The following is a 27,087-nucleotide window of genomic DNA, read 5'->3' as shown; positions in this document are numbered from 1 at the left end:
TTAGATATGTAATATTTTACAAGGGTGTACTGATCCAATTGCTGTCTGTATTACATCTAGGCAGAGGGACCAAACTGGGAAGGATGTGCTGCAAGTTAGAGCAATAATAGATACAGATGGAAATGAGTTGAATAGTGAGGAGAGTGTTTTGAGAAGATGGAGGGAGTATTTTGAGCAGCTGATGAGTGAGGAAAATGTAAGAGAGAAGGTTGGATGATGTGGAGATAGTGAAAAAGGAAGTGGATAGGATGAGTAAGCAGGAAGTGAGAGCAGCGATTAGAAGATAAAGAGTTGAAAGCCAGTTGAACCAGATGACATACCAGTAGAAGCATGATGTTTAGGAGAGATGGAGTTTTTTTTACAAGATTCTTCAACAAAATTTTTAGAAGGTGAGAGGGTGTCTGGAAAATGGAGAAGGAGTGTGCTGCTACAGGTTTTTAAGAATAAGGGAGCTGTGCAGTAACTACAGGGAAATAAAATTAATCGTTCACAGCAGGAAGTTATGGGAAACAGTAGTGGAAGCCAGGCTGAGGGAAGACCATCTGTTAGCAACATGGAAGAGCACTACGGACACAATATTTGTGCAGTGGAGTGGTGCGGTTGCAGAGAGAAGAGATTTAAGACATTTAATACTTCACTCCAGCTAAACTCATACTGGCCAGCCTGTGAATGGTATGTAATATATACATGTCCTGTCCTATCCTGTCCCTGGGCACAAGTTGTAGCTTGATGACCGGGCTCTGCTGGAAAAATTTGAAACCATTACAGACATTTCAATGGATTCTGCAGGAATATCACACATTAAAACTTCAATCCAGCTAACACATCACCTGAACACAGGATCTGGTAGAATACTGATCATCTCCACATGCAAGTTGTAGCTGGCAAATGCTAAAAATAGATTTTACTGCAAATATCATGAGAAAACATCAGCTTTTAACAATCAACACCATTACCAACTAATTGTTAAAACCAAAGAAACTACTGTTGAATCCTTTTGAATCTGGAATCTGGATGCTTTATGATGTCCTACTGTTACCCTATCCCTATTTCATTATATACCTAGATGTGAGCTAGGATTTCAAAGGTTTTTAATAGTCTTTAATGGTATCCACTAAATCAAACATGCCATGAGTAGAAGGCAACAAATTACCAGGGGAGGCCCACACAGAGATCATTACAGGTACTAGTTTGAAGTCAGTTGGATTCAGCCTTTGGCAACGTTTATTGTTTTTTTTCTTTCCCTGCTGCTGAGAAGAGACGTGAGCAGAAGTGTAAAGTCAGTGCCACACAGCTGACTGTGTTGTTCTTCACATCGGTTAATGTTAGACAGAATTTACAGGGAGATTGTTGTACTTTCGACTGGAAGCCCAGGTGGTGTGTGACACCTTCAGTACTGTGCAAAGTTTGATCACAATGACGGCTATAAAAATTACGGTAAGATTTCATTTCACCTTTTCTCGGTTTTGTTCGTTTGGGCTAAAAAGCGGATTTATGAAGACTGAATATCATGAGCCTGCTGTAAGTCTTGACAGGATTAGAGACCCCGATTGATAATACCTTGTTTACTGTTCATGAACAACTAATATGAAGTTTCGGATGAATGAATCAGATGGACAGAAGAAGTCATACAGTCAAATGAGTCAAATGATGAGGTGTAATTTGAATGATTCGACTCAGGACTCTACACTTTCACCACCAGTGAGCTACAAGATCTTCTGCTTCTCAATAATCCGAGACTGAATACAAATCGGTACCGCGGTCCTCTTTTGTTTCCACTGAGATTTTTGGAACTATGACATTTTGGAACGAGTTGCTTCCGTGAATTTAACCTGCAAACATGGCTAATTTTCAAGATGTGTGGGGGAAAAAACAAGTAAATCAAACTATATAGTAAAAAGTACATCATGAAGAATGAATGAATGAAGAGAAGTTTAAATGCAATGTAAGTAACCAGGCGACAAAGTTCTCTTCCGCTACATGACATAAGCGACCCAGTATTTGTTCAGTTCGCAAAATACACTCGGGTCAGTTCGGGTTATATTCGGACCCGCTGGAGACTTTCCCATCGACACGCTTCCGTTTGCTGGATTCGGGTCGGATGTCTGAGTACTTTCTGGCCGAATCCCACCCGAATACAGCAGCCGAGAATCCCCACACTTCCGGAATCGACCCGTGAGTACCTGCACAGATGTTGTCCACCTCTGTTAATATTTCTTTAATAATCTTTACAACACCATATATAATATAATATAATATAATATAATATAATATAATATAATATAATATAATATAATATAATATAATATACAGTATATTTGACAGCCAATACTCTGTAGGCTACTAAGTCATAGGTCAGATAAGTCATGCCTTATATGTAATATATGCATTATACAAAATATAATAGATATTTAATAAAATGCAAAAATAGCATAAACAACATTTAAAAAAAATATTAATTCACATAATTGATGTTTCACAATATTTATTTATAGCTATTAAAAAACATCGTAAACACCTATTTTTTAAATAAACCTGAATATAAAAAAATAACTAAGAATATTTATAATATTGCACAACTAAGCTATAAACATTTCTTCAAGCTATAAACAAGCAACAAAGTTTTTACATAAATTTGAATATGAAAAAATATTATATATTATAATAATATATAATATATAATAATATAATAATAATATAATAATAATATAATATGTAAAATATTATATTATGTATTTATTTTTCACCTCCTTATTAGAGGTGCTCTTGGTATTGGCATTTGTACTATTGCTACACACAAATTGTGTACATTTTCTTCACAAAATAGTGCATAGGATAAGTAGGTGAAATGGGACATAGCTCATCTTTTCTTAAAAAATACAATAAAAAAGTTATTGTATATAACTAATAAATATATATATATATATATATATATATATATATATATATATATATATATATATATATATATATATATATATATATATATATAAAACAATAAATTATATATATATAACTGTAAAACAATAAATTATATATATATATATATATATATATATATATATATATATATATATATATATATATATATATATATATATATATATATATATATATATAATTATTGTTTTACAGTTCACTTTGCTATATTAAAACCAGCCCTCTAAAAAGACAAGTAAACAAGAGGTTTTTTTTGGTTGGAAACCCCAAAAGAATCTCCATTATTATCAGTACACCTCATTCTGCACTTCATCTTTTTGACCACCAGATGGCATCAGCTTCTTCTTTTTCTTCTTCTTCTTTCGGCTTCTCCTATTAGGGGTCGCCACAGCGGATCATCTTACTCCATACCTCCCTGTCCTCTACATATGCCTCCTTTAAACCAACTACCTGCATGTCTTCCCTCACCACATCCATAAACCTCCTCCTTGGCCTTCCTCTTTTTCTACTTCCTGGTTGCTTCATCCTCAGCATTCTCCTACAGATAAACCCCATGTCCCTCCTCTTCACCTGTCCATCTCAATCGCGCCCCCCTAACCTGTCTCCAAAACGTCCTACATGTGCTCTCCCTTTAATAAACTAATTTCTCATCCTGTCCAACCTCAACATCTTCAGCTCTGCTACCCCCAGCTCCACCTCCTTGCAGATACACTTCTATCACAAATCACTCCTGTCACTCTTCTCCACCCACTTCACCCTGCCTGCACTCTTTTCTTCACTTCTCTAACACACTCTCCATTTTCACAATATCACACAATATCTTGAACTCCTCCACCTTCACAATATCATCCACAAACATCATAGTCCACGGAGACTCCTGTCTGACCTCGTCCGTCACTTATGACTTATGACTCGTGACTCATGTTTAAATATATTTATTTCATGAACATGTACTAAAATTATTCCCAATAGTCTATTTTCTTTCTTTCATAGCCTGTCTTTTGGTTGTGTTTCTATATTTTAGCCATCACGTGTTTCAAGGGTCAAATAAATTTGCCTTGAGACCTTCAGATTCGTCAGTGTGGGCACCTGGAGCTTAAAATACATCACAATGAAACTGTTGCTTTAACTAATCAGATTTTGAGTTTGCGATACCGGGGCTATCTAGCAGGCAGTAAATCTTTGATTGGATGTTCAGAGAGTGCACTGGTTAGAGCTGGCAAAAAACACAAGCTAAAATATTTATCTGTGTAGTTGTAGCTGTTTTTTCATTCCACAATGACTGACAGAGGAGAAGACATTGATTTGATCGCAAAAAAGCTGGACATTTTGAGGAAAAGGTTAGCCAAAACAGTTCAAAACAGTCTCTAACCAAAACCATTTCTACTTCTGCAATTCTTTCCTGCAAACTTTGCACAAAAACACACAAATGGACTTAATATCAAATCCCACAGGGAAACCGCATTTCTTGCTTTAGTTATGGCATAGATTCTCGCTGCATGAGATACCTGTCTGTGATGCAGGGCGCTGTTATACTTAGTTTCTGTATAATATTGATGGTTTACATATCTGTGGTGTCATACTGATGGCACTAAGCTGTGGGTTGATTCAGATAGGATGCCACTGAAGGCCTAGGTGTGTTAGGAACACAAGTGACTGCATTTTTTTTAACACATGTAAATGTCCTTTTACCAATTTATTAGTTACACTTAACAATTACCTGCAGTTTTTGCCTGCAGCCACCAGTGGACGTATATATTTTTTGAGTAGTACAATGAAATTGACATGGTATTGGCATCTAGTCACCCCTGAGCATGGAATCTTAAAAATGTTTTAACAATTTCATACTATTTTGCTTCCCGTGGGCTCACCACCTGCAGGAGGGACTGTAAGGGACGGTGCTGTGAGGATTGGGCAGCAGTCGAAGGCGGGGGCCTGCTTAGACTGCTGCCCCCGCGACCCGAATTACGGATAAGCGGGAGAAAATGAATGAATGCTATTGAAATACTATTTTGTAAACCATTAAACCTCTATCTGTCTATCTCTATCTCTATGTTTTTCCCTAATTATATCACCCACAGGCTATGGCTCCTGCTGCCCAGAAGAAGTCTCATCCTTTTTTCCTGGAAGTGTTATGCCGCACTCTCATCATCCTGTGTACGACGCTCTCCATTGTTCTGTCTTCCATCGCAGTGTGTGATGGACACTGGCTGTTGAGTGAGCGGCACACATTTGGCCTCTGGTTCTTTTGTGATGTTGACACAGAGAACTCTGGTGCACCCCCAAACTGCAGCAGGCATGTTGGAGAGGAAGCAGGACAGCTCTTAGAGAATGGGCTTGGGTTGTGTCGCTGTGTTGTCTGTCTAGCTGTGGTGAGCGCCATCTTTGGCCTGGAGCTGCTGGTATTGTCACAGGTGAGCGAGGGACGGGCATCTACGCAGCGTTGGTGTCTAGGTGCATGGCTTTTGCTGCTGGCTGCAGGATTAGCTGCTGCAGGGGCCGTGACCTTCGTGTTCCTTGTTTGGGACTTTGCTACACCTTTGGGGCTCACGCTCACTTTCTGGTGCCAGTTCACTGCAACATTCCTCTTCTTCCTCAATGGCATGGCAGCACGGCACATCCAGAGCATGGAGTATTTTCCACACTCCACTAATGATGTATGGAAACCATAGACATTTGCTAATTTTTGCTTACCACTGCTGAGTTATGTACAACATTCACATAAAAAGTTTGAATCTGTTTATTATAAAAGCTGCATTTGTTGATCTAAATAGTTTATCTGTGTAATTAGGCAGAATCTAAAAGTTAACTAAATACATCTGATTCTTTTTTGAAAACTTCTTAATAAAAAAGTTCCACAATTTCACTCTATCGTATATATTTGACGTACCATATCATATATGTTTCACACATTCCACAATGTTTAGACTTTAATAATGTTCAAAATCAATTGTACTAAGCAGCAGCAACAAAAATACAGATCTACAATAGCAACAGAAGCAGCATTATCATTAATATCCCCTTCAGTGCTTTATAATCAGTTCTTTTTCAAATGTTAGTACATCATACCATTTATATAGACACAACGAGCTCTGTAAATGGTATTGAAACTAGAGAATGGGGGCTTTTTTCCCCAAGACAAGTGCTTTGAGAAGGATCTTTTTTGTAAACAAGCCTTTGGCTAGGAATATATAAGTAAAAGCTATGATAAACAATGACAGTGGGACATACTGCAAGATTGTCCAAGATAATTTAAACAATATACAGTTTGGAGAGTTCAGGTTAGTTAAGACAGTTTTTAAAAACTTTTTGCAAAAACAGTTTGCAAAAACACTGATAATTTAAAACCACATAATATAAGCTTTATATATGAAAAATGAATAATCTACCATTTATTTAGAGTATGCTGTTTTAGCTTTAAAGCCACTTCATGGTGTCATATTGTCAGGAATCCCCCTGCCACGCCCCCTTCGGAGGCTGTCATACCCCGGGATTCCCCGACGCACCTCGCTCTTGCTCTCGGGCGTGCCCCGCCCGCACGAGGCTCGTTGCAATCGGGCTCATCCCGATCACCTGGGACTAATTTCATGCACCCATCACACCACCTTTAAAAGCCTCACACTCACATACGCTTGCTGTCCGTTATTGTATGTTCGTGCGTGCAGGTTCACGTGTGTCTGTGCAGGTTCACGTGTGTCTGTGCAGGTTCACGTGTGTCTGTGCAGGTTCACGTGTGTCTGTGCAGGTTCACGTGTGTCTGTGCAGGTTCACGTGTGTCTGTGCAGGTTCACGTGTGTCTGTGCAGGTTCACGTGTGTCTGTGCAGGTTCACGTGTGTCTGTGCAGGTTCACGTGTGTCTGTGCAGGTTCACGTGTGTCTGTGCAGGTTCACGTGTGTCTGTGCAGGTTCACGTGTGTCTGTGCAGGTTCACGGTGATGCTTCTCTCCGCGTATGCTTCTCCCGCTACGCTCCGTCTCTTCCCGGACTCCGCGCTCTCTCCACGGTAGCGTGCATCATCCCCAGTGCACCTCGGACTACCGACGCTTCCCCGTCGCTGCCTCCGCGCCGCGCTTCCTTCCTCCTGCACCGTGGATATTATTTACGGACTGCCGTTTGCCGGTTTATCCCGCACTGCGGGTGCTTTATGTTGGCTCTGCCTTTTTTGGTTTAATAAAACGCGATTTGCTTTCACTTTGGCTTCCGCCTTCGTTCACGCCTGACACATATAAATACAGCATAAAACATTTCCCTTATATTGCAGTGTTTTTAGCAGAAATGCTTGGATTCCTCACTCAACTATTATTCTATTAACAGATTATATTAACTGATTAATGGGACAGAAACCTGGCAAGTGAAACTGCACTCAAACTACACTGAGACTGTTCATTCTTATAGTTTGATTTATTTGGTCATGTTTGTAATTAGCAAGAGTTAATGTTTTTTTGGCTTTACAGAAAATCGTGTGTATAATATTTTACCAGCTGTGTTATGGTCTGCTTTAGGATATGTTATTAACTCTGGCTAGCAGTGAGATCTGAGTGAGGGGTAGGCCACTTTGGCTAAGGGAACCGTTGTGCGGTCTGATGTCACCATGTATGCGCTGCTTTAGACGCCACCGTCTCCAGCGCCGCGTAATCTCGTGCTGAACCTACCAAAGGTCAAAAGTTAGAAAGTATTGAATAGGTGTATTATAATAAAAATGAAATAAGAAATCAAAGATGAAAAGGAGCTAAATGTGTAACATTTATAAGTACTATAGTTAGTGCTGTTTGTTGAATAATGAATTGTGCTGACTACAGAAAAAAATATATTTGAAGATATATATCTTCAGGTTCTCTTCAGGTTATCCACTTAATTCTTATTAATCACCTGCTCTATTGGTCTTATTTTAACCTCCAGATAGAAATATGTAATGACTGAGTAAACATAGGTCAGAGACACTTACCTCTCCATTAAGAAAGCAGTATAGAAGTGCTACTATGAAGCCCTGCACAATAGAAGAGATACACAAACAGTCAATTCTCTCAGTGCATGAGCCAAGGTTTTTTAAACTAGTTTATGGTTAATGCCTGGTGTGAAAACATCTGCACATTGGTATGAAAAAAGAAAAAAAAATCTGTAGAGCTGTTATGAATAAAATACAACAGGACATGCTTATATAGTTAAATAAACAGTGATAGGTTATGATTGGTGTTACCCAATCAGATTGGAGTATTCAAAAGCAAATTGCATGAATGTATACTAGGTGGATGTGTTAGCAAGACAATGTTGATTTCTCATATTTAGTTTTCCAGCACAAGAAGGCCCTTGCAAACAGTGTCAGCTTCAAGGCAAATCACAGGTTGATATGAATATGGTCATTCTAATACGCTATTGTTTCTATTGCTATACATGGTAGATGACCCACATGATCTAAGAGTAATAAATAGATTAAAATAAAAGAAAAATTTTTTAAAGAAAAATGAGTAGTTTTTGATATGGTGACGTTAACACTTGCAGTTTAAAGGAAGGAAAAAAAAGAAAAAAGGAAAAAAAAACCCATTTCAGACACTTGACCTTGCCATAACCTTGTGCCTTTTTGGAATGATTTCCATCTGCTGTTTATAGTGACATTTCCAAAGACAGTAAATCTAATAAACATTCAAACACTCATTGTTATAGTCCTAAAAATGAATCTTCCAGAGACACAGTCTAAAACCAAATATGCTGTGGTATTGGACACTTTGGGACCATGATGTAATTGCAAAATAACTTGTAGGCTGTGGTATAACTTAATGCCATGCCTTATTACAGCCCACCCAGTCATGTTTTATATTTTAGTTAGCAACTGTATAAGCCGTCACCTGTGTGGAGGCCAGGGCAAGCTCGATGGCGTTCCAGATCTGGAAGGTAAGGATGTCAACTCCATCAGGGAAAAAAGTGAAGAGGGCGTACTGCACACCAAACAGTGACACTAGCAGCAGTGTGGACTTGGCCAGCTTCCTTCATGCAATACAGCAGATGAACAGCATCAAAAAAGTATGTAAAACTAAAATACGGAATTGTTCCATCTGTTCTGTGTCTCTTTCCTCTTTCCTGTTTGCCTGGAACATTGCATTTTTATATTGCTCTCTGTGCTGGCTGTTTAACTTACTTGTGCTGTTTAAACTCATTTCCAATCATGTCCGGAGCTCTCATCTTGCTTACAATTGTCTGTATGATTCTCAGGAAAAACAGAAGGTTCACCTGAGTGATGTCGAATAAAAACAAACACAGCGAACAAACTTTAGGCAATTCAGGAAATAAATAAACATGCTATTTATATGGTAATGTAACAATTACAACAAAAATAAGCTATCAATATTCATGTCATTTAGATCTTGTATATATTTTTGATGAGAGTAGATGAAATGTGACAGGTGAAAGATTTCCAATTATAAAGATGACAGATACAAGTTCTTCCGACTGTGTGAAAGCGTGTCTATATTTTGCTTACAGTAATGGACAGGATTACAGGAACTCTCAGAATCCACCAGATCCAGCCTCTGCTTCTTGTCTCCCAACACCTGAAAATGCACACACACACACACACACACACACACACACACACACACACACACACACACACACACACACACACACACACACATACACAGAAAAATATCCCCAAGATTACTCCATTTAATGAAGTGCAAGTGAAGGGGGTTTCGTTTTCCAGCACATGCATCAGTTGCCAGTAATATCAATCAGTTCTGCAAAATAAAACATTTTACTGTCACATCTTGCAGCATGCAGGTTATGTATTAAGGGGTGTAATTTTCCCATATTTTCACAATTTTCTTATGACGTCATATGTATATCAGTCAAAATATGGAGCCCAGTTTCACAGCATTTCATGATATAGTCACAAAATGTAATCTATTGATTCATGTTCATTGACACAAATTTCCTTTTTTTCATGTCACTAATCATGACTTTCCACGCAATGTATTTCAATAAGAAGTATTTTTGGTGTTCCGCCATTTTTTTTTCCACACGTTCTTTTCTCATTTGTTATTGATATTTTAATCTTCAAGCACTATAATTTAAAATCTAATCAGGAGATTGTATCCTTATTTTTATTGCATTATATTCTGTAAGATATTCGCTGTTATAAACCATCGTCTGTGGTTTGTTCCAGTCAAAATAAGTCAATATATTCTCCATGTTAATTAAGGAGACTGCGTCAAACAGTATAACTCTAATCCTAACCCTAATGCTATATTTTCTGCCTTATTCTCTGATAAAAATAAAGATTACATTTCGCATTTCTGTCAGCTTTACATATGATCCTTAGCCTCCACTGCTATGGTGCCGGAGCCAAATGGAGCCAGTCATGCTGAGTGACATAAAAGAAAAAGGGAAATTCGTATCCATTAACACGAATCAATAGATTACATCTTGTAACTATATAACGAAATGGTGTGTGACTGTGTTGAAATATGTCTTGGGTTTCAGGTTTACTTAAAGGCTGTGATATGAATAAAACACTGTAACATGCTGTTATTGGTAATAACTGACTTCAATCCAAACAGTGACCTTGATTCGCTTAATGGTAGGCAGGAATATTTCTTTTTTGCAGAAATCTAATAATAATAAATCTGGCAATAAGCGAAAATTCAGAATGATACAAATCAGTATATGTTGTATTAAATGACGTGTAATGTAGTGAACATGACACTATATGTGTGTATGTACATGTATTGTGTATGCCAGTCCAAATTATCAGACAAATGAGGGCATTGCAACTATTTGGAAACTTAAACTTCAACCACTGGAGGTTTCTGTCAACGCTTCACATGATTGTGGCAATATGTTGTATTGATGGTTTGTGTGAACACACCCTTCATCCTCCTGCAGATATTTGGCGATACTCCACATAATGACGATGAACATAGGCGTGCCTGAGTGAAAATGAACACAGCCAAAGTTTATCTCAGCAGTACAAGATTGCACATTTATAATTCACATTTACATTATATTTATAGCATCACACCCCTATTCAGAGCGTCTTGCAATTATGATAAGTTATATATATATATATATATATATATATATATATATATATATATATATATATATATATATATATATATAAGTGAGAAGTCCAACAGTAGCAGCTTGGTGATGCTGGGATTAAAAAATAAATAAAAACATAATTCCGATCAGAAATCCAGCACCTTAACCACTGATCTATCACATGCCAGTCTAATTCATTATTATAACATTAAATAATAGTGAATTGTTGCTAAAAGAACAAAACACCATGTACATATTTATGTGTGTGCTTAAGAGATCTTAATGTTTGCTAGCGTATTTGAGAGAAATGTGTGAAAAGAGATTCTGGAATCCACAGGGCAATTATTGGCAGCCTTCTTGAAAAGGAGCAAAATTAAAAAAATTTTTAAATAAAAAATAGTTTTTCTTTAAATTGAACCTAAAATATTTCTATACGGTGATGTTTTTTTTAATTACGTGATTCAATGTTATTGCACTTCTAAAATTGATATTTTTAAATACATTTAATTAATTACAGAAGAAAGTTTTGTATAACAATCATCTGTCTCTTGTTTAGTTTACTGCATGTTTATCAATGCCAGTAAGATTTTACTTGCTTAATAACTTCATTTCTGGTCAACAAGATTTTCTGTAGTCAGAAAGCAATTGGTGGTGCAGTGAGTAGCATTAATCTGACTGCTCCAGGGTCTGTGGTTTGTTTCTTAGGTTATTGTCTGGGTGGAGTTTTGCATGTTCATATCCATGTTGAATCAAAAACCTCTGGGTCATTAGTTGGATGAGCTACAGAAGTCATTTATTGTGACATACCCCAACCAAAGCTGATGTACCACTGCAGGCGTTTTCTTGGGGAATGTAAAGAAAGGTGGATGAGGCTATGCAGGTAATGGCCCTCTACCAGCAACCAGCTATAGTTGGCCAGTATGCCAAAATTTGAAAAAATCAGTGCAACCTTACAGCCAACCTGAAAGAAAGTACAAATTCATAATTTACAGTCAGTAAATAACACATTTATCAATGTTAACTGATAATGTAAATTATATATTGTTATAACTATAATGTGTATTCCAGTGGCGGGCCGTGCATTTGGTACCTGGGCCTTCAGTGTGGACTTACTCGACTTAATAACACCACTATCACATCGCAATTATAGAAACCATCAAACCATCAACCATCAAATGCGTGGCATTACAGAGAGAGAGAGAGAGAGAGAGTGAGAGAGAGAGAGAGAGAGAGAGAGAGAGAGAGAGAGAGAGAGAGAGAGAGAGAGAGAGAGAGAGAGTAAAAACCATTTTACATTTTACATTTTACTTTATTATTCTCTATGGTAAAAGAGCCAGCAGTACTGACTTTGAAGGTCCTGGGCAGATTAGATTGACATGGCAGCACATAGAGGCTAAAATCTGATTGGACAAAAAAATCTAACATCCACATACACATACTGGAGGCATTGCAGCCAAAAGAAACACTACAAAATAAAGAGAATAAACTGTTGGGAATAAATTAATACAATTTTATGGAACAAATATTAGAATTTAGGTTGTAAATGTAGGTCAGTGCTTCTGATAGTGTTTAGGCCAGCAGAGAAGGCTTTGCTGGCCCTGAACGCCCGCCACTGGTGTATTCCTAATTTATGTGGGCATATTTAATGCAAAAAAGTGCTGTGTGTACCGGGTGAGATTCACAGTGGTAATAATCCTGTGATTTGTGTAGCGCCGCATCTCTGATGAAAATGAAAACAGCTCGCAAAATGAAGGACAGAAAGAGCTGCATGTGGATGAAATTCCTTGTGCAGTGGAGTTTTCTGAGAAAAGGAAACATTCCGTAATGTATTTCTGTTAATGACAGATTTATTAGGCTTATATTAAATGTACTTTACACACACTTACAAGGCTGTACCTGAACACACACAGCAGCATTATAGCAATGGTGAGGGAGATCACAGAGATGCTGTACCCCAATGAGTACATGATCTTTACCCATATGAAGTACTCATGTGACACCAGCATCTACACACACACACACACACACACACACACACGTGCACACACACACACACATACACATACACATACACTAGACTAAACAAGTCATAAAAATCACAAGTTTTTATGTTGATTTTATGGATTAAGGCAGAATAGTATTTTATATATTGTATATTTCATTATTTTTTTCAAGCTGATATCAGTCTACTACATCTGCAGCAAAGAATGAAAACTATGCATGATTTTTTTTCTCTATTTATTTAGGAATTCTAGCTCCTTATGTTATTAAGCAAACAGCAATTCAGAAATACAGTAATCCCCCACTTTACTGTGGTTCGAATCTCATGCCCTGGTTTATCGCGGAATTGCATGTCTCTTGCGGATAGCACGATAGACCAAAAAACTTATAGGGAATTGTTTTTATGGAGTTTTATGTTGAAATAATTAAATGTTGTAATAAAAATATAATTATTGATTATAAAATGTTTATACAGTACAGTACTGTATACATAAAATAGCATTTTTTGGGTTCGTTTATCGTGGTTTTTCGTTTATCGCGGGTGGTTTTGGAACATAACCACCACGATAAACAGGGGATTACTGTATATTTAACACCTTCACCATGCAATGTCTAGTGCATTATCACTAGCATGTTACAATTTATCAAGAAAATTCATTGTTAGCCAATGAAGGCGGGCCAGAACTATTGTAGAATTTTAACAACATTAAAACTTTTATGACTTATGAATATTCCTGGCTAAAATTCTTAAAAGAAGGTATTTCCCAGAATTTCAACCTCAGCACAGACAGTTAGTTGATTAAAAATGGGAAACATCTGCTACAAGATTTTATGTATCTTTTTTTGAAAGCCTATTGGAACCATGACACCAGCTAGTGTTTTGGAATAATAAATCACTCAAACTACCCAGACGTGTCTGCAAAAAAACCACAGACACCACAATTGAAGTAAAGTGCTCCTTACGCTTACTCATTCCTGACAGGCTCCAGACAAGCCAGGCCTCCATGACTAATGCAAGCAAACAAGGAATGCCATAGTCTAAACATGATGACAAATACATGGATAATTCCCTATACATGAAGTAAGGTCAAGTATTTTTAACAATATATTTACAGCAATGAACTGAATAAATTCATTTGGTCAAAACTCATTTTTAATTGAAATCCAATAGCTTTGAATTTGACTGCATTTATTTTGAGTGATTTAGATTTTCCAAAGCCCCCCTCTCTCTCTCTCTCTCTCTCTCTCTCTCTCTCTCTCTCTCTCTCTCTCTCTTTCTCACACTCTCGCTTTCTCCCATTGTTGAGCTTAACCTGCTACTAAAATACTATACTGTCCCATTCTGCTCTTCAGAACTGCTGGATTCACCCTGATGCCCTATTTCAGTGCTGCTGAGGCTGATTGGTGCTGCTGATTAGGGATACATTTATGATATTTAAATGTGTATTCATAAACCTGTTTATTCCTGTTAAGCTGCTTTGTGCATTGTTAAAAGGATTAAAAAGGACAGGATATTGTGTCTGCTGAAGATAACTATATAGAGAAAATATTGATGAAAATGAACAGATTTTAACCCTATACGTGAGTTTCAACTAACAAGAAGAGTGTTTTCAAGACAAATCAATTTGTTGAAATTCTTGTCTCTAGTAATCAAAGCTAGTACACCACACATGAAGATTAGGTTGAAAATGCTGCCATATTACTTTAAACCAGTATTATGTCTGAGGTTGTGGTAATCATACCATTTCTGAGGAAGGGTGCACTATGCCATTCTCAGATCCGCAGGCCAGCATATACGGTGGGAATGGATCAGACCAGCCATTCTCTGTACAATTTCTCCTTATACTTCCTGTTCATATGGATGAATGCATACATCATCTATAATAACATATCTGTGCTGAATTATTTAATTACTAAAAAGCACTAAGAAACTAACCTTTGACCCTTAGGAAGGTGGGGCATTTTTGAGAAATCACATCTCCAATCTTTGCATGAGGCCAGCAGTTCACATCATCCCATAATGCACTGCAGCCTGCAGGGGTTATATAATAGAAGATGATTGCATTAGCATTAATTGTCTTTGAACATTATGAGCACTGAATGTTTACCATTTGGCAGACATGCTTTGCTTTTAAAGTTCATAGGTTAATAATAAAAAAAAACATTGTTTTTGTTCAGAATGATGAGAAATAAACAAAATGTTTTTTGCCAATAATGCTTAACAGGAAATTAATATCTCAACATCAGCCAAAAATATCTTACAAGTGAGTCTCCAAAACTCCTCTGAAACTTTTTCATTCACTTTAATATTTAGCCCTAAACATGTGCATCATATACAATAATGTGATAACCGATAATGCAATCTAAATAGTCTCCTCATGTGTAGTAGCTGTAATTGGGTAAGCCAGCCAGGAGATACAATCAGTCAGAAGGAATCAGGAACTGCACACATACACAACAACACACAGTATCAATCAACCCAGAGGAGTCATTCACATGCTGATGAATGTTTTCCTTTTAAGACAGCAGACATTAAGGATTCAACCATTCTCTCTACTGCTGTAACATCTTGGTTCTCTGATGTATAGCAGGAATACACAGGCAGCTTGTTATTGTAAGTGTGTTTCACACAGGTTGAAACAAATGTGGATCTCTCTGTCTTGGATGATATATGTGATAATTGAGAGAGGGGGAGACAGAGAGAGAGAGAGAGAGAGAGAGAGAGAGAGAGAGAGAGAGAGAGAGAGAGAGAGAGAGAGAGAGAGAGAGAGAGAGAGAGAGAGAGAGAGAGAGAGAGAGAGAGAGAGAGAGAGAGAGAGAGAGACCTGTTTTGCATTTTAGTGTTATTTTAATGTCAATGCACTGACAGATCAGTATTTATAGTGTGTGTACAAGCCTGGTTGCTGACAGCCCTAGTAACAATTATGCAGGTCTAAATATGAAATTCATGCAGAATTTACAGGATATTTAATTTTTTATTAATGCATTTCAACAACAATAAATGCAGCAACAGAAATGTAATATCCTGTAAATGTCTAAGGAAATACTGACTCAGTGACAATGTTCAGGTTGGGCATGGGAACCGGTTAAGGTGAATGAGGGTACATGTTTAATATGATAACAATGCATTATGGTGTTTATTTAGCATATTTAGTAACCGTATATGTGTACTGTACATATTTAAAATATAACTAATCCATACAAGTATAAAAATGTGTTAAGTGCATGAATTTGGATGGCATTATATATAAAACCCTTGTAGTGTGATCTCCTCTGAACCAAACATTGTAAAAACCTATTTAGGAATGACACATATGTATAAGTGTATATGAAATACCTGTGGAGTTAGTGTGTGTAATGTTTTCTTGGTGGATGATGTTGTTGCACTTCTCCTCCTCCTGCAGCCACATGTACTCTGGATCACACTCTAAAGGGATGGATTTTACCTGCACACACAAAAACAATCATTTATATTCGACTGCTAGGTAGTCATTCAATAATAATTTTTTAAATAATCCAATTTCTGACTCTAAGGATCGAGTTTTAAATGTTTACGTGCGTGCGTTTTTTTTTTTAGCTTAATACATGTTAGATATTTTAGATGCTACCACATTACATATAAAGATGGGCAAATATTGGTTTTGCAAAATCAAGCGCAAACTTTGTATATCAATAACCATGAGGGGAAAATATCATATTCAAATTATTAGACAAAAAAAAAAAAAAAACGTCAAAAGTAAAATAAAATTAAATTAAAAGATTGAATATTCATTAGATTATTAAAGTAGAAATTGTTCAACAAAAGTGAATATTTCATATTAGCAAAATTCAAACAAGATGTTTGAGGCGAGCTAGATTTATATAAATGTTTCTTCATGTGCAAGTTACGATGTGGTGACGCAATTAAAATTTTATTTTATTTTCCTGGTTATATTATATGCAATAAATGTGGGCTTGCACATACAATGTAACTGTTTGTTTCAGAGGTTTTGGGTAGTGTTTTTGGATTATGTATTCGTTGTTGTATGTTATTTTTTATTGAATTATAATAAACATGTACAATAACCTCTGGCCAAGCTGCGAATAAGAAGCCACAAAGAAAACGTGTTGTTTTAAGGTATTCGATACTAAAAGCAATGTCTTAATAAATACTGCTCAAAACAGTTGCTTAAAAAGGTGACAAAAAATTAATAAGTTGTATAATTTAATACAGACAACTTATTACCCATCTGATTACTTGTGGACGTCATTGCAATATTTGCCAGTAAATACGCATTTTTACTCAGTAAACTGCAGAAAAATAATTTCATAATATGATAAAGAACTCACAGGTGTACAGAAGGTGAGGAGAGCCGCTATTGCAGCTCTGTGGAACTTTGAAAGCTTCATTATGCTGGAGTTAAAGCGCCGCTCTCAGCTGTTCCTGCTGCACAGATGTTAACCTTCCCTTCTCGTGATAGCACGCATGTCTTCTCAAAAACCCATGGGCACATTTCTAGTCTCTCGCATGGCCATGTGTGATGAACATCTGTCCAGGTCGAACAAATCACAGCTTTACACTTAAAGCAGTTAAAATGGCAATCCCGTTAAACCGTCCACCATGAAACGTGATCGCATCCTGTACTCGAAGATTCGATTACATCCCGTACTCGATCACTGACCACAAGATCCTGGATTATTTGACCGACTGGAGGCTCGTGTTACATACAGGCAGCGTCATGTGAATATCATATAGTCCGAGTCGCTTCCCATTTCTTGGTACCTTGAACCCTTGATCCCTCCCTCGGCCCCATCCCCTAAATAGGGAAGAAGAAAAAACTGGTAGGTCACAGTGATTTTCGACTTCCTCAAACATCCTTCATTATTTATGTCACCTTGTAAGACCAGACAAGCAATCATCCTAAATAAATCTATTACTGCTAACCTTGTGTGCGCTTCTGCAAGGGAGCACTAATGTAATGAGTTTCACTATGATCTAAATCATACTCTCTGGGTCTCAGGTGGTTACTCACCGCTGTTCTCTTATTTTGGAGAAAATTGGGAATTCTCATCAAATAGTGTTTGCGTTTAACCTTTAGACATACTAAGAACAACCGAAGAAGAGCATTGAATGTGTTACATTTATCAAATCACTATTCATTAATTCATTTTGCACCAATAGGAAATGTATTTACCGGGCAGTTTTGTTTACCTACCTGTTTTGGACATTGGGAGAAAACATAGAACACAGAGGAACAGCAACACATTAGAGGCCTGACTTTGTTGTCTCTGATTTAACACTATACATGCTGTGCCACTGTGCATACACAGCTATTACAGAAGAAGTCAGGAAAAGTATATGTGGAAAGTGGTAGCTCATTGAAAGTTTGGGGGTTGGTGTGTTAATATTATTATTATTATTATTATTATTATTATTATTATTATTATTATTATTATTATTATTATTGTTATTATTATATATATACTCACTGGCCACGTTATTAGGTACACCTGTCCAACTGCTCATTAACGCAAATTTCGAATCGGCCAATCACATGGCAGCAACTCAATGCATTTAGGCATGTAGACATGGTCAAGACGATCTGCTGCAGTTCAAACCGAGCGTCAGAATGGGGAAGAAAGGTGATTTAAGTGACTTTGAACTTGGTCTGCGTATTTCAGAAACTGCTGATCTACTGGGATTTTCACGCACAACCATCTCTAGCGTTTACAGAGAATGGTCCGAAAAAGAAAAAATATCCAGTGAGCGGCAGTTCTGTGGGCGCAAATGCCTTGTTGATGCCAGAGGTCAGAGGAGAATGGCCAGACTGGTTCGAGCTGATAGAAAGGCAACAGTAACTCAAAAAAACACTCGTTACAACTGAGATATGCAGAAGAGCATCTCTGAACGCACACGTCAAACCTTGAGGCGGATGGGCTACAGCAGCAGAAGACCACACCGGGTGCCACTCCTGACAGCTAAGAACAGGAAACTAAGGCTACAATTCGCACAGGCTCACCAAAATTGGACAATAGAAGATTGGAAAAACGTTGCCTGGTCTGAAGAGTCTAGATTTCTGCTGCGACATTCGGATGGTAGGGTCAGAATTCGGCGTCAACAACATGAAAGCATGGATCCATCCTGCCTTGTATCAACGGTTCAGGCTGGTGGTGGTGGTGTAATGGTGTGGCCGATATTTTCTTGGCCCATTAGTACCAATTAAGCATCGTGTCAATGCCACAGCCTACCTGAGTATTGTTGCTGACCATGTCCATCCCTTTGTGACCACAGTTTACCCTACTTCCAACAGGATAATGCGGCATGTCATAAAGCGCGAATCATCTCAGACTGGTTTCTTGAACATGACAATGAGTTCACTGTACTCAAATGGCCTCCACAGTCACCAGATCTCAATCCAATAGAGCACCTTTGGGATGTGGTGGAACAGGAGATTCGCTTAATGGATGATTAAGTCAGTTCTGAAGGCAAAAGGGGATCCAACCCGGTACTAGAAAGGGGTACCTAATAAAGTGCCCAGTGAGTGTATATATTTATTATAAAGGTGATATAAATATTATATTCCACCTGTTGCCTCACAGTAAACTCTGAGAAACTTTCATTTGTAACATTCTCCTACATTCTTTCTGACATCTGTGTTCTAACCTTACTGGTGTGTTTGGTTTTGTGATGTCTTCATAGGTTTTCACTGGGTTATCTGGTTTCTTTCATACCTTCCCTCCAAAAAAAGTACTGGTATGAACTGTTTTTCTCTAATATATGTGAATCCCCTATATGTGAATGTACTCTATGTGCGTAATTCCTTGTGACTGATTGCCGTTCAATCCAGGTTGTATCCCAACCTAGCGCCTAGTGATCCAGGATAGATTCTGAATACACTGCAAACCCAAAACAGCGACATTTACTTAACAATCAATAAAACATGTTTGTAATAGTGACTGAATTCTGTTTACTGTGCTGATATATTTTCTAGGCACATGTATCTAGGTATAGTTGACAACGTGCAGGACATTGAATTGGACCTACTGAAAGACATGAGAGAGTAAAGGTCATTTCAATTTACACTTACTTATAAAATAACTGAAGGTGAAAATCTGTAAAGTGCAGCTATAAATCTAATGTTGGGTGCCATAAACTTTGCACTAACTGTTGTTCTGTATCTGGATACTGTCCTCACCAGTCCTGACCCACTAGCTAGTTTTTCCTTATAACACAACAACTACCATATTGCTGGTTCAGATGTTCTTTAGTAGTGTATTGGTGTAATCAACTTTACTCATGGTATCTACTCTAATGCAAAGGAAGTTCTCCTTCTGTCATTGTTCTCTGTCCCTCTGTAAACAGTAGAGAGATTAGCAGATAGAGATTATTGCTGTTCTGGCCCCTCCCCAGTAACCAACACAAACACAAGAAGCTGATTGCACACACTTGTGTATTACGTATTAGGGGTATGTGAAAGAGGGAAAGATGTGGCTGCTCTATCAGACAAATGTGTTTATACATAATCCATTTGACGTAATTCCGGTTCTCTCGTGAAGCTCTTTATAGCTACTGCCACTTTTGCTTGGAATAAGGACAGGACAGTGATCTAGGATGTTTGTGTATCTCAATCTTATAGTAATCTTTACTAGTGTAGTGGAGCAACTGTGTAGGTTTTTTCTCCAACATGCATCTCTGTGATTGATAAATGACTGTTTTATGGAGTTGATAACAGTCATTTTTCAACAGAGAAACATGGGTGTGTGAGAGAGAGAGAGTGTGAGATAAAGCTTTGGAAAGGATCGGTTCAGGATTTGATCTCAGTAATCATCAGGGGGAAAAGAAATGCTCTTCCAACAAGCAATTCAAACAAGTATCTCTCTTACACACACACACACAAACACACACACGCACGCACTCTGTGATGGAGCTCAGACTGTGTACACTAAAAACTGCACTATTTACCATAACACACCTTGTATGTGCCCAAACCGGCTTTGCCAACATCTCATAGTGCCATCAGAGTTTTAGAAAAGTAATCAGAATAGAATTCATCCAGTATTACCCAGTATCAGCCACACTGTACATGATGGTACAGCTTACTTACTAACAACACCTTGTTTGCAGTGTACAAAAAGTCAAACGATATGACGTAAGTAGCTGGGTAAATGCTTGTATCATTAGGCAGCTCTCACTAAGTGGCTTTTGTCATATCAGTAAAACAGCTCTCATATCAGCAAAAAGGCAGCAACACTGAATCTGGTCTGTGTTACAGTGTTCTTTGACAAAGCCCTGCATTAATGAATGCAGATTCTGTAGTGGTACCTAAAGCATAGCCCCAGGAGAGAGTGAGCAAGGAGGCAACCACCATTAAGCTAATGAGGAAATAAATAAACCATAATAGTTTTCTCATGTTTATAACAACACAAAATTGTGTGATGATATTTAAGCCAAGTACAACTAAACAGCTGTTAAGTTCAGAAAAAGCCATAGATGTATACAATTTGATTGTTTAAAGTCTAAAGACAGTATAAAAATATGACAAGAGGCAGCTAAAGATTCATTTTTGAAGTTTGTGTATGTGAGCCAAGTTCAACAGAAACAACTGAATGAATGAGGAAAATTCTCAAAGAAATATATTCATAAAGGTAGACTTTACACATTTAAATGCTTGTTTTATCTCTCTGTATCACACAGGTTGAACACTCAAGTCAAGTCAAGTCAAGTCAAGAAGCTTTTATTGTCATTGTAACCATTTATAGCTGCAGTACACAGCAAAATGAGACAACGTTCCTCCAGAACCCTGGTGCTACATAAAGCAACATAAAGCTACATAACAGAAAAACACAGCGCTAAGGACTAGTAAGCGTCCTTGCCACATAAAGTGCATCGTGTGCAAGCTGGTGCAAACATTGCAAGACAGACAGTGCAAAGATAACACAAGACAGTGTAGGACAAATACACAAAACACAACATAGCGCTGCCAGTAAACCTACTGTATATTATACAGACCTACTGTATATTATACAGTTGTATATATGTATATGTATGTATTATAATCCAGCTAGAACACAGAGAAAACAATCAGTATGTTTACTTCAGAATGTGTTTTATTTCTTAGCTTTATTTCTGTATATTATTGAACAGTTTTCAAATATTAGGCAATGCCCACCAAGAAACATGTGTATGTGGGTGTCATTATAGAAAATGCATCAATTTAATTGATACTTTTAAAAAAAAAAAAGGAGGATTATAGGGTGACGTATAAGAGTGGAGGAAGGTGGACACAGGTGGACTATGTTCTATGTAGGAGATGCAACCTGAAGGAGATTGGAGACTGTAAGGTGTTGCCAGGGGACAGTGTAGCTAGACAACATCGGATGGTGGTCTGTAGAATGGCTTTGGAGGTGACGAATAAGAGGAGGAGAGTGAGGACTGAAAAAAGAATGAGATGGTGTAAACTAAAGAAGAACGACTGTAGTGAGAGATTCAGGGAAGAGGTCAGACAGGGGCTCGGTGGTGGTGAAGAGGTGCTGGAGACTACTGTTACTTCTGCTACTGCAGAAGTGATAAAGGAGACAGCTAGAAAGGTACTTGGTGTGACTTCTGGAAATAGAAAGGAAGACAAAGAGACATGGTGGTGGAATAAGGAGGTATAGGAAAGCATAAGGAAAAAGAGATTGGCAAAACAGAATTGGGATCGACAGAGAGATGAGAAAAGTAAGCAGAAGTACAAGGAGATGCGGCAGCAGGTGAAGAGGGATGTGGAAAAAGCCAAGGAAAAGGCATATGAGGAGCCGTATGTGAAGTTAGACACTAAGGAAGGAGAAAAGGATTCATACCGATTGGCCAGGCAGAGGGACCGAGCTGGGAGGGATGTGCTGCAAGTTAGAGCAATAAAAGATGGCGGTGAAAATGGGTTGACTAATGATGAAAGTGCGTTGAGAGGATGGAGGGAGAATTTTGAGCGGCTGATGAACAAGGAAATTAAGAGAGAGAGAAGGTTGGATGATGTGGAGATGGTGAAGAAGGAATTTGATAGGATTAGTAAGGAGGGAGTGAGAGCAGTGATTAAGTGGAGGGGTGTGGTTGCAGGGAGAAGAGGTGGAGAAGGTGGAAGAGTTCAGGTACCTGGGGTCAACAGTGCAAAGTAATTGAGAGTGTGTTGGAGAAGTGAAGAAAAGAGTGCAGGCAGGGTGGAGTGGGTTGGAGAAGTTTGGCAGGAGTGCTTTGTGATAGAAGGGTATCTGCAAGAGTGAAAGGGAAAGTTTATAGGACTGTGGTGAGACCTGAGATGTTGTATGGTTTAGAGACAGTGACATTGAGTAAAAGACAGGAGGTGGAGCTGGAGGTAGCAGAGCTGAAGATGGTGAGGTTTTCGTTGGCAGGATTAGAAATTAGTTTATTAGAGGGACATTGCATGTTGGATGTTTTGGAGACAAGGTGAGGGAGTCACGATTGAGATGCTTTAGACGTGCAGAGGAGGAACATGGGGTATATCGGTAGGAGAATGCTGAGGATGGAGCCACCAGGAGGGAGGAAAAATGAAAGGCCAAGGAGGAGGTTTATAGATATAGTGAGGGAAGACATGCAGGTAGTTGGGTTGAAAGAGGCAGATGTAGAGGACAGGGTGATATGGAGACGGATGGTCTAGCTTGAATCACTATTAGAAACAGAAACTTCTTGCAATTCCCATGTTGTACATCCATGGGTACTTGCAATACCCAAGTTTCATTACTGACTCTTAAAGTACAACCCTAATTTTAAAAGAGTTGGGACACTGTGTAAACGTAAATAAAAACAGAATGCAATGATTTGCAAAGCTCCTAAATCAATATTCTATTTACAATAAAACAAAATAAATCATATTAAATGTTTAAACTAAACATTTTAAGGAAAAGGTTCTTTTGAATATGATGGCTGCAACAGGTAAAAAAAATTTTGGGACAGGGCCATATATATTACTTTGTAGTATCATGTCTTCTGTATACATCTAAGAACTGAGGAGACCAGTTGCTAAAGTTTTGGCTTATGTTGTTTTATATGTGTCTGATACAGGATTGTAGCTGTTCAAAAGTTCTGGGTGTTCTTTGTTGTGGTTTTTTTAAATTAATTTAATAATTTTTTTGTTTCATTGTGCATTATATGTTTTCAAAAGATAAAAGGTCTAGACCTCAGGCAGGTCATTTCATCACCTGGAATCTTTTATTACAAAGTCATGCTATTGTAAAAGATGTAGCATGCAGTTAGCATTGTCTTGCTCAAATATGCAATGCCTTTCCTGAAAAAGACGTTTTCTGGATGGAAGGATTTTTTTGTTCTAAAACCTGTATATACTGTTCAACATTATTGAAGCCTTTCCAAATGACCAAGCTGCCCAATCCACAGGCCCTAATGCAATCTCATACAAACAGAGATGCAGATTATTTTAACTGAGCACTGATAACAAGTCAGATGTTCCCTCTCCTCTTTAGTCCAGATGACATGGTGTCCATGACTCGCAAAAAGAAATACAAATTTAAAATCGTCTGACCACAGAACTGTTTTCTCAGGTTTCTTGAGATTTCTCCTGATTCTTTGCAGCTTTTGATGATATTATGTATTGTATGAATGATGAGGTATTCAACTGTTCAGCAAATTCATGTTTAGGAACATTATTCTGAAATTGCTCCACAATTTTAGACACAGTCTTTCACAGATTGGTGAAGCTCTGCCCATCTTTACTTCTAATAGACTCTGTCTCTATAAGATACATTATTTATAACCAATCATCTTACTGACCTGTTGTCAATTAACATAATTAGTTGAAAAGTGCTCCTACAACTATTTCATTTAAATAACACATACTTTTTACAGACTTTGCTGCACCATCCTAACTTTTTTGGGACATGTTGCAGCCATCAAATTCAAAATTACCTTCTTTTTTTCTTAAAAAGGTAAATTTTTTGAATTTTTGATTCATGTCTCTTAGTTATAAACACATAAATTATTGTTTTTTCTTTGTTCCATATTAATTTGGTACTGTTTTGAAATGAAACCAAGTAAGCCTATGACTTAAACATTATGGCTAATAAAAAAAAAATTCTAATTATTAATTTGGCAAGCTTTGGATAGTAGTTCATTACTTTCTCAAATGGACCGTCTAAATAAACGACTAACTAATTAAGTCTGATTGATTAAATAAAAACGAGAGCCGTGTACCTTGATGCAAACCAAAGTAGTGTGATTGACATAGAACAGTGTGGGAAGATATGTGTTTAGATTTGATTAGGTATTGTATAACACATTGGGATATGCACCTCACCTGTGTATTAATCTACCACAAAAGCATTAATCAAGTACTTATCAGGTACATGACAGGCGAAACCCAGAACCTGCTTATACACACACTGATGGGAAAGAGTAGATTTAACATGTTTCTTATTTCCTCGTTCCACTGAACTGAATGGTTTATACTCTTTTTTCAGCTCCAGCACAAATTAGTTACTTATCTAAAGTTTGCATTTAAGTGTTATTTATTCTGCACATATTCTCACAGATATGCCTCATATATGAACACAGAATGTTCATATATGAGGCAAAGGCTGTTATTAACATGTCTACTAGCATGCAATCTTTGTTTAATGGTTTTATATTAGTTTGTTGCTACAGCTAAGCGAAATGTCATTCATACATCTTCAGTTTGGTAATTATTATAGACAATAGTCTGCCTTATTTTGGTAATGGTTGCCGAGGCCTTGTGGACAGAATCACTAAGCACAAGGAGGTAATACACCCTACGTAGATAGGATACCAGTCCAGTACATTGATGCCATGAGGGAATGCAGGTGAGACAGAGCAAGAGTGAGAAACTTGTTGGTAAGGCAATGACTTTTATCTGCTGATAAGTGATCACTTGCATATTTACACAGCATGAATATGTAAAAAGTTGGATGCAAATCAAGAAAACCAGAAACTGACAAGAGAAAATAATTCCAAAAAGACACCACATGTGTAACTGGAGCTCAGGATTAAACCAGGGATAATAAATTCGGTGAGGGAACCGATTCTTTATGTGTATATACATATATTTTCCTCTACTTTATACTTTATACTTTTTTTATTTAATTTTTCATCCCTATATTCTATTTCTTTTTTCATGTTTAAATGTTGGACAGCCGTAAAAAACATTTCACTGCATGTCGTACTTTGTATGAATGTGCATGTGACAAATTAATTTTGAATTTGAATTTAATTTGAATTTGAACACTACATAATGCCATTCACCATGTCATCCTACAAAACAAAGTGCTTGAATTAAATGTAGCTCATGAAGGTGTGATAATTACATTTGTGAAATTTAATCATTGCTTTTAGTTGTGCCATGTAATGAATAGGAAGAGGATGCAAGTGCAAAAAATATTGAATAAAGTGCCCACATACAAAATAAACACAATAAATGAACACAATAAATAAACATAGAACATGAAAGGAACAACAATTCCACTTATTTCTGTCTATTTCTAATTATCGCAGCATCCCAAACAACACTGACATATCACCTGCACTTATTTCTTAACAGCTATGCTTAATTCTAATTTGATTATACGTCATTTGTCTGATTCACTGATAGTATCCTATGAGAACCTCAGTTATTTATTACTCATCAATAATCTTCATTATGCTAGTCAGAGTCTATTGCAGTAGCCTATGCACACACACATTAAACACCCAGTAGGCAGAGTGTTTCACTAAATTAGATTTTTCTTGATTTCTAGGTTTACACTATTGTGTTTTTCTTGGGGTTATATCAGAGGCTAGTCTTAATCAAAGAAATCCATTTCCATGTCCTCTCGCAGGTTATATAATTTAGATTTATTCCTTGGAACTGTTAACATTCAATTTCAATTCAATTCATTATATTTGATTATTGCTTATAACAATGGACATTGTCTCAAAGCAACTTTACACAGATAATGTAGTAATAAAGAATGAATAAGTTTGTCCTTAATGAGCAAGTCGGTGGCGACTGTGGCAAGGAAAAACTCCCTGGGATGCCACAAGGAAAAACCTTGAGCGAAACCAGAACCAAGAGGGAACCCATTCTCATCTGGGTGGCACCGAATGTCCATTTATTACAGCTAAATCATGTT

At 37.3% G+C, this 27,087-nt stretch overlaps 2 protein-coding genes across 2 annotated transcripts; one reads left to right on the top strand and one right to left on the bottom strand.

Annotated features, from left to right (window-relative positions):
- The first annotated feature begins 47 nt into the window (after window positions 1–47).
- tmem37 (transmembrane protein 37) lies at window positions 48–5,806 on the top strand. The gene is made up of 2 exons (XM_083538084.1): window positions 48–1,437; window positions 5,022–5,806. The coding sequence occupies exons 1-2, from the start codon at window positions 1,417–1,419 to the stop codon at window positions 5,610–5,612; spliced, it is 612 nt and encodes a 203-aa protein (XP_083394210.1). The 5' UTR covers window positions 48–1,416; the 3' UTR covers window positions 5,613–5,806.
- Window positions 5,807–7,168: 1,362 nt separating this feature from the next.
- sctr (secretin receptor) lies at window positions 7,169–17,698 on the bottom strand. The gene is made up of 13 exons (XM_083538054.1): window positions 17,308–17,698; window positions 16,316–16,424; window positions 14,915–15,010; window positions 14,721–14,827; window positions 12,874–12,983; window positions 12,646–12,778; window positions 11,785–11,938; window positions 10,802–10,862; window positions 9,416–9,485; window positions 9,074–9,165; window positions 8,784–8,922; window positions 7,886–7,927; window positions 7,169–7,588 (listed from the first exon to the last, which is right to left on the bottom strand). Exons 1-13 carry the CDS (start codon window positions 17,365–17,367, stop codon window positions 7,439–7,441), a joined length of 1,323 nt encoding a protein of 440 aa, XP_083394180.1. The 5' UTR covers window positions 17,368–17,698; the 3' UTR covers window positions 7,169–7,438.
- Window positions 17,699–27,087: the final 9,389 nt, after the last annotated feature.

This window comes from Silurus aristotelis (assembly GCF_946808225.1).
Source record: "Silurus aristotelis genome assembly, chromosome: 3".
NCBI lineage: Eukaryota > Metazoa > Chordata > Actinopteri > Siluriformes > Siluridae > Silurus > Silurus aristotelis.
The sequence above is the reverse complement of the archived record's forward strand: the minus strand, read 5'-3'. Positions and strand labels throughout refer to the sequence as shown.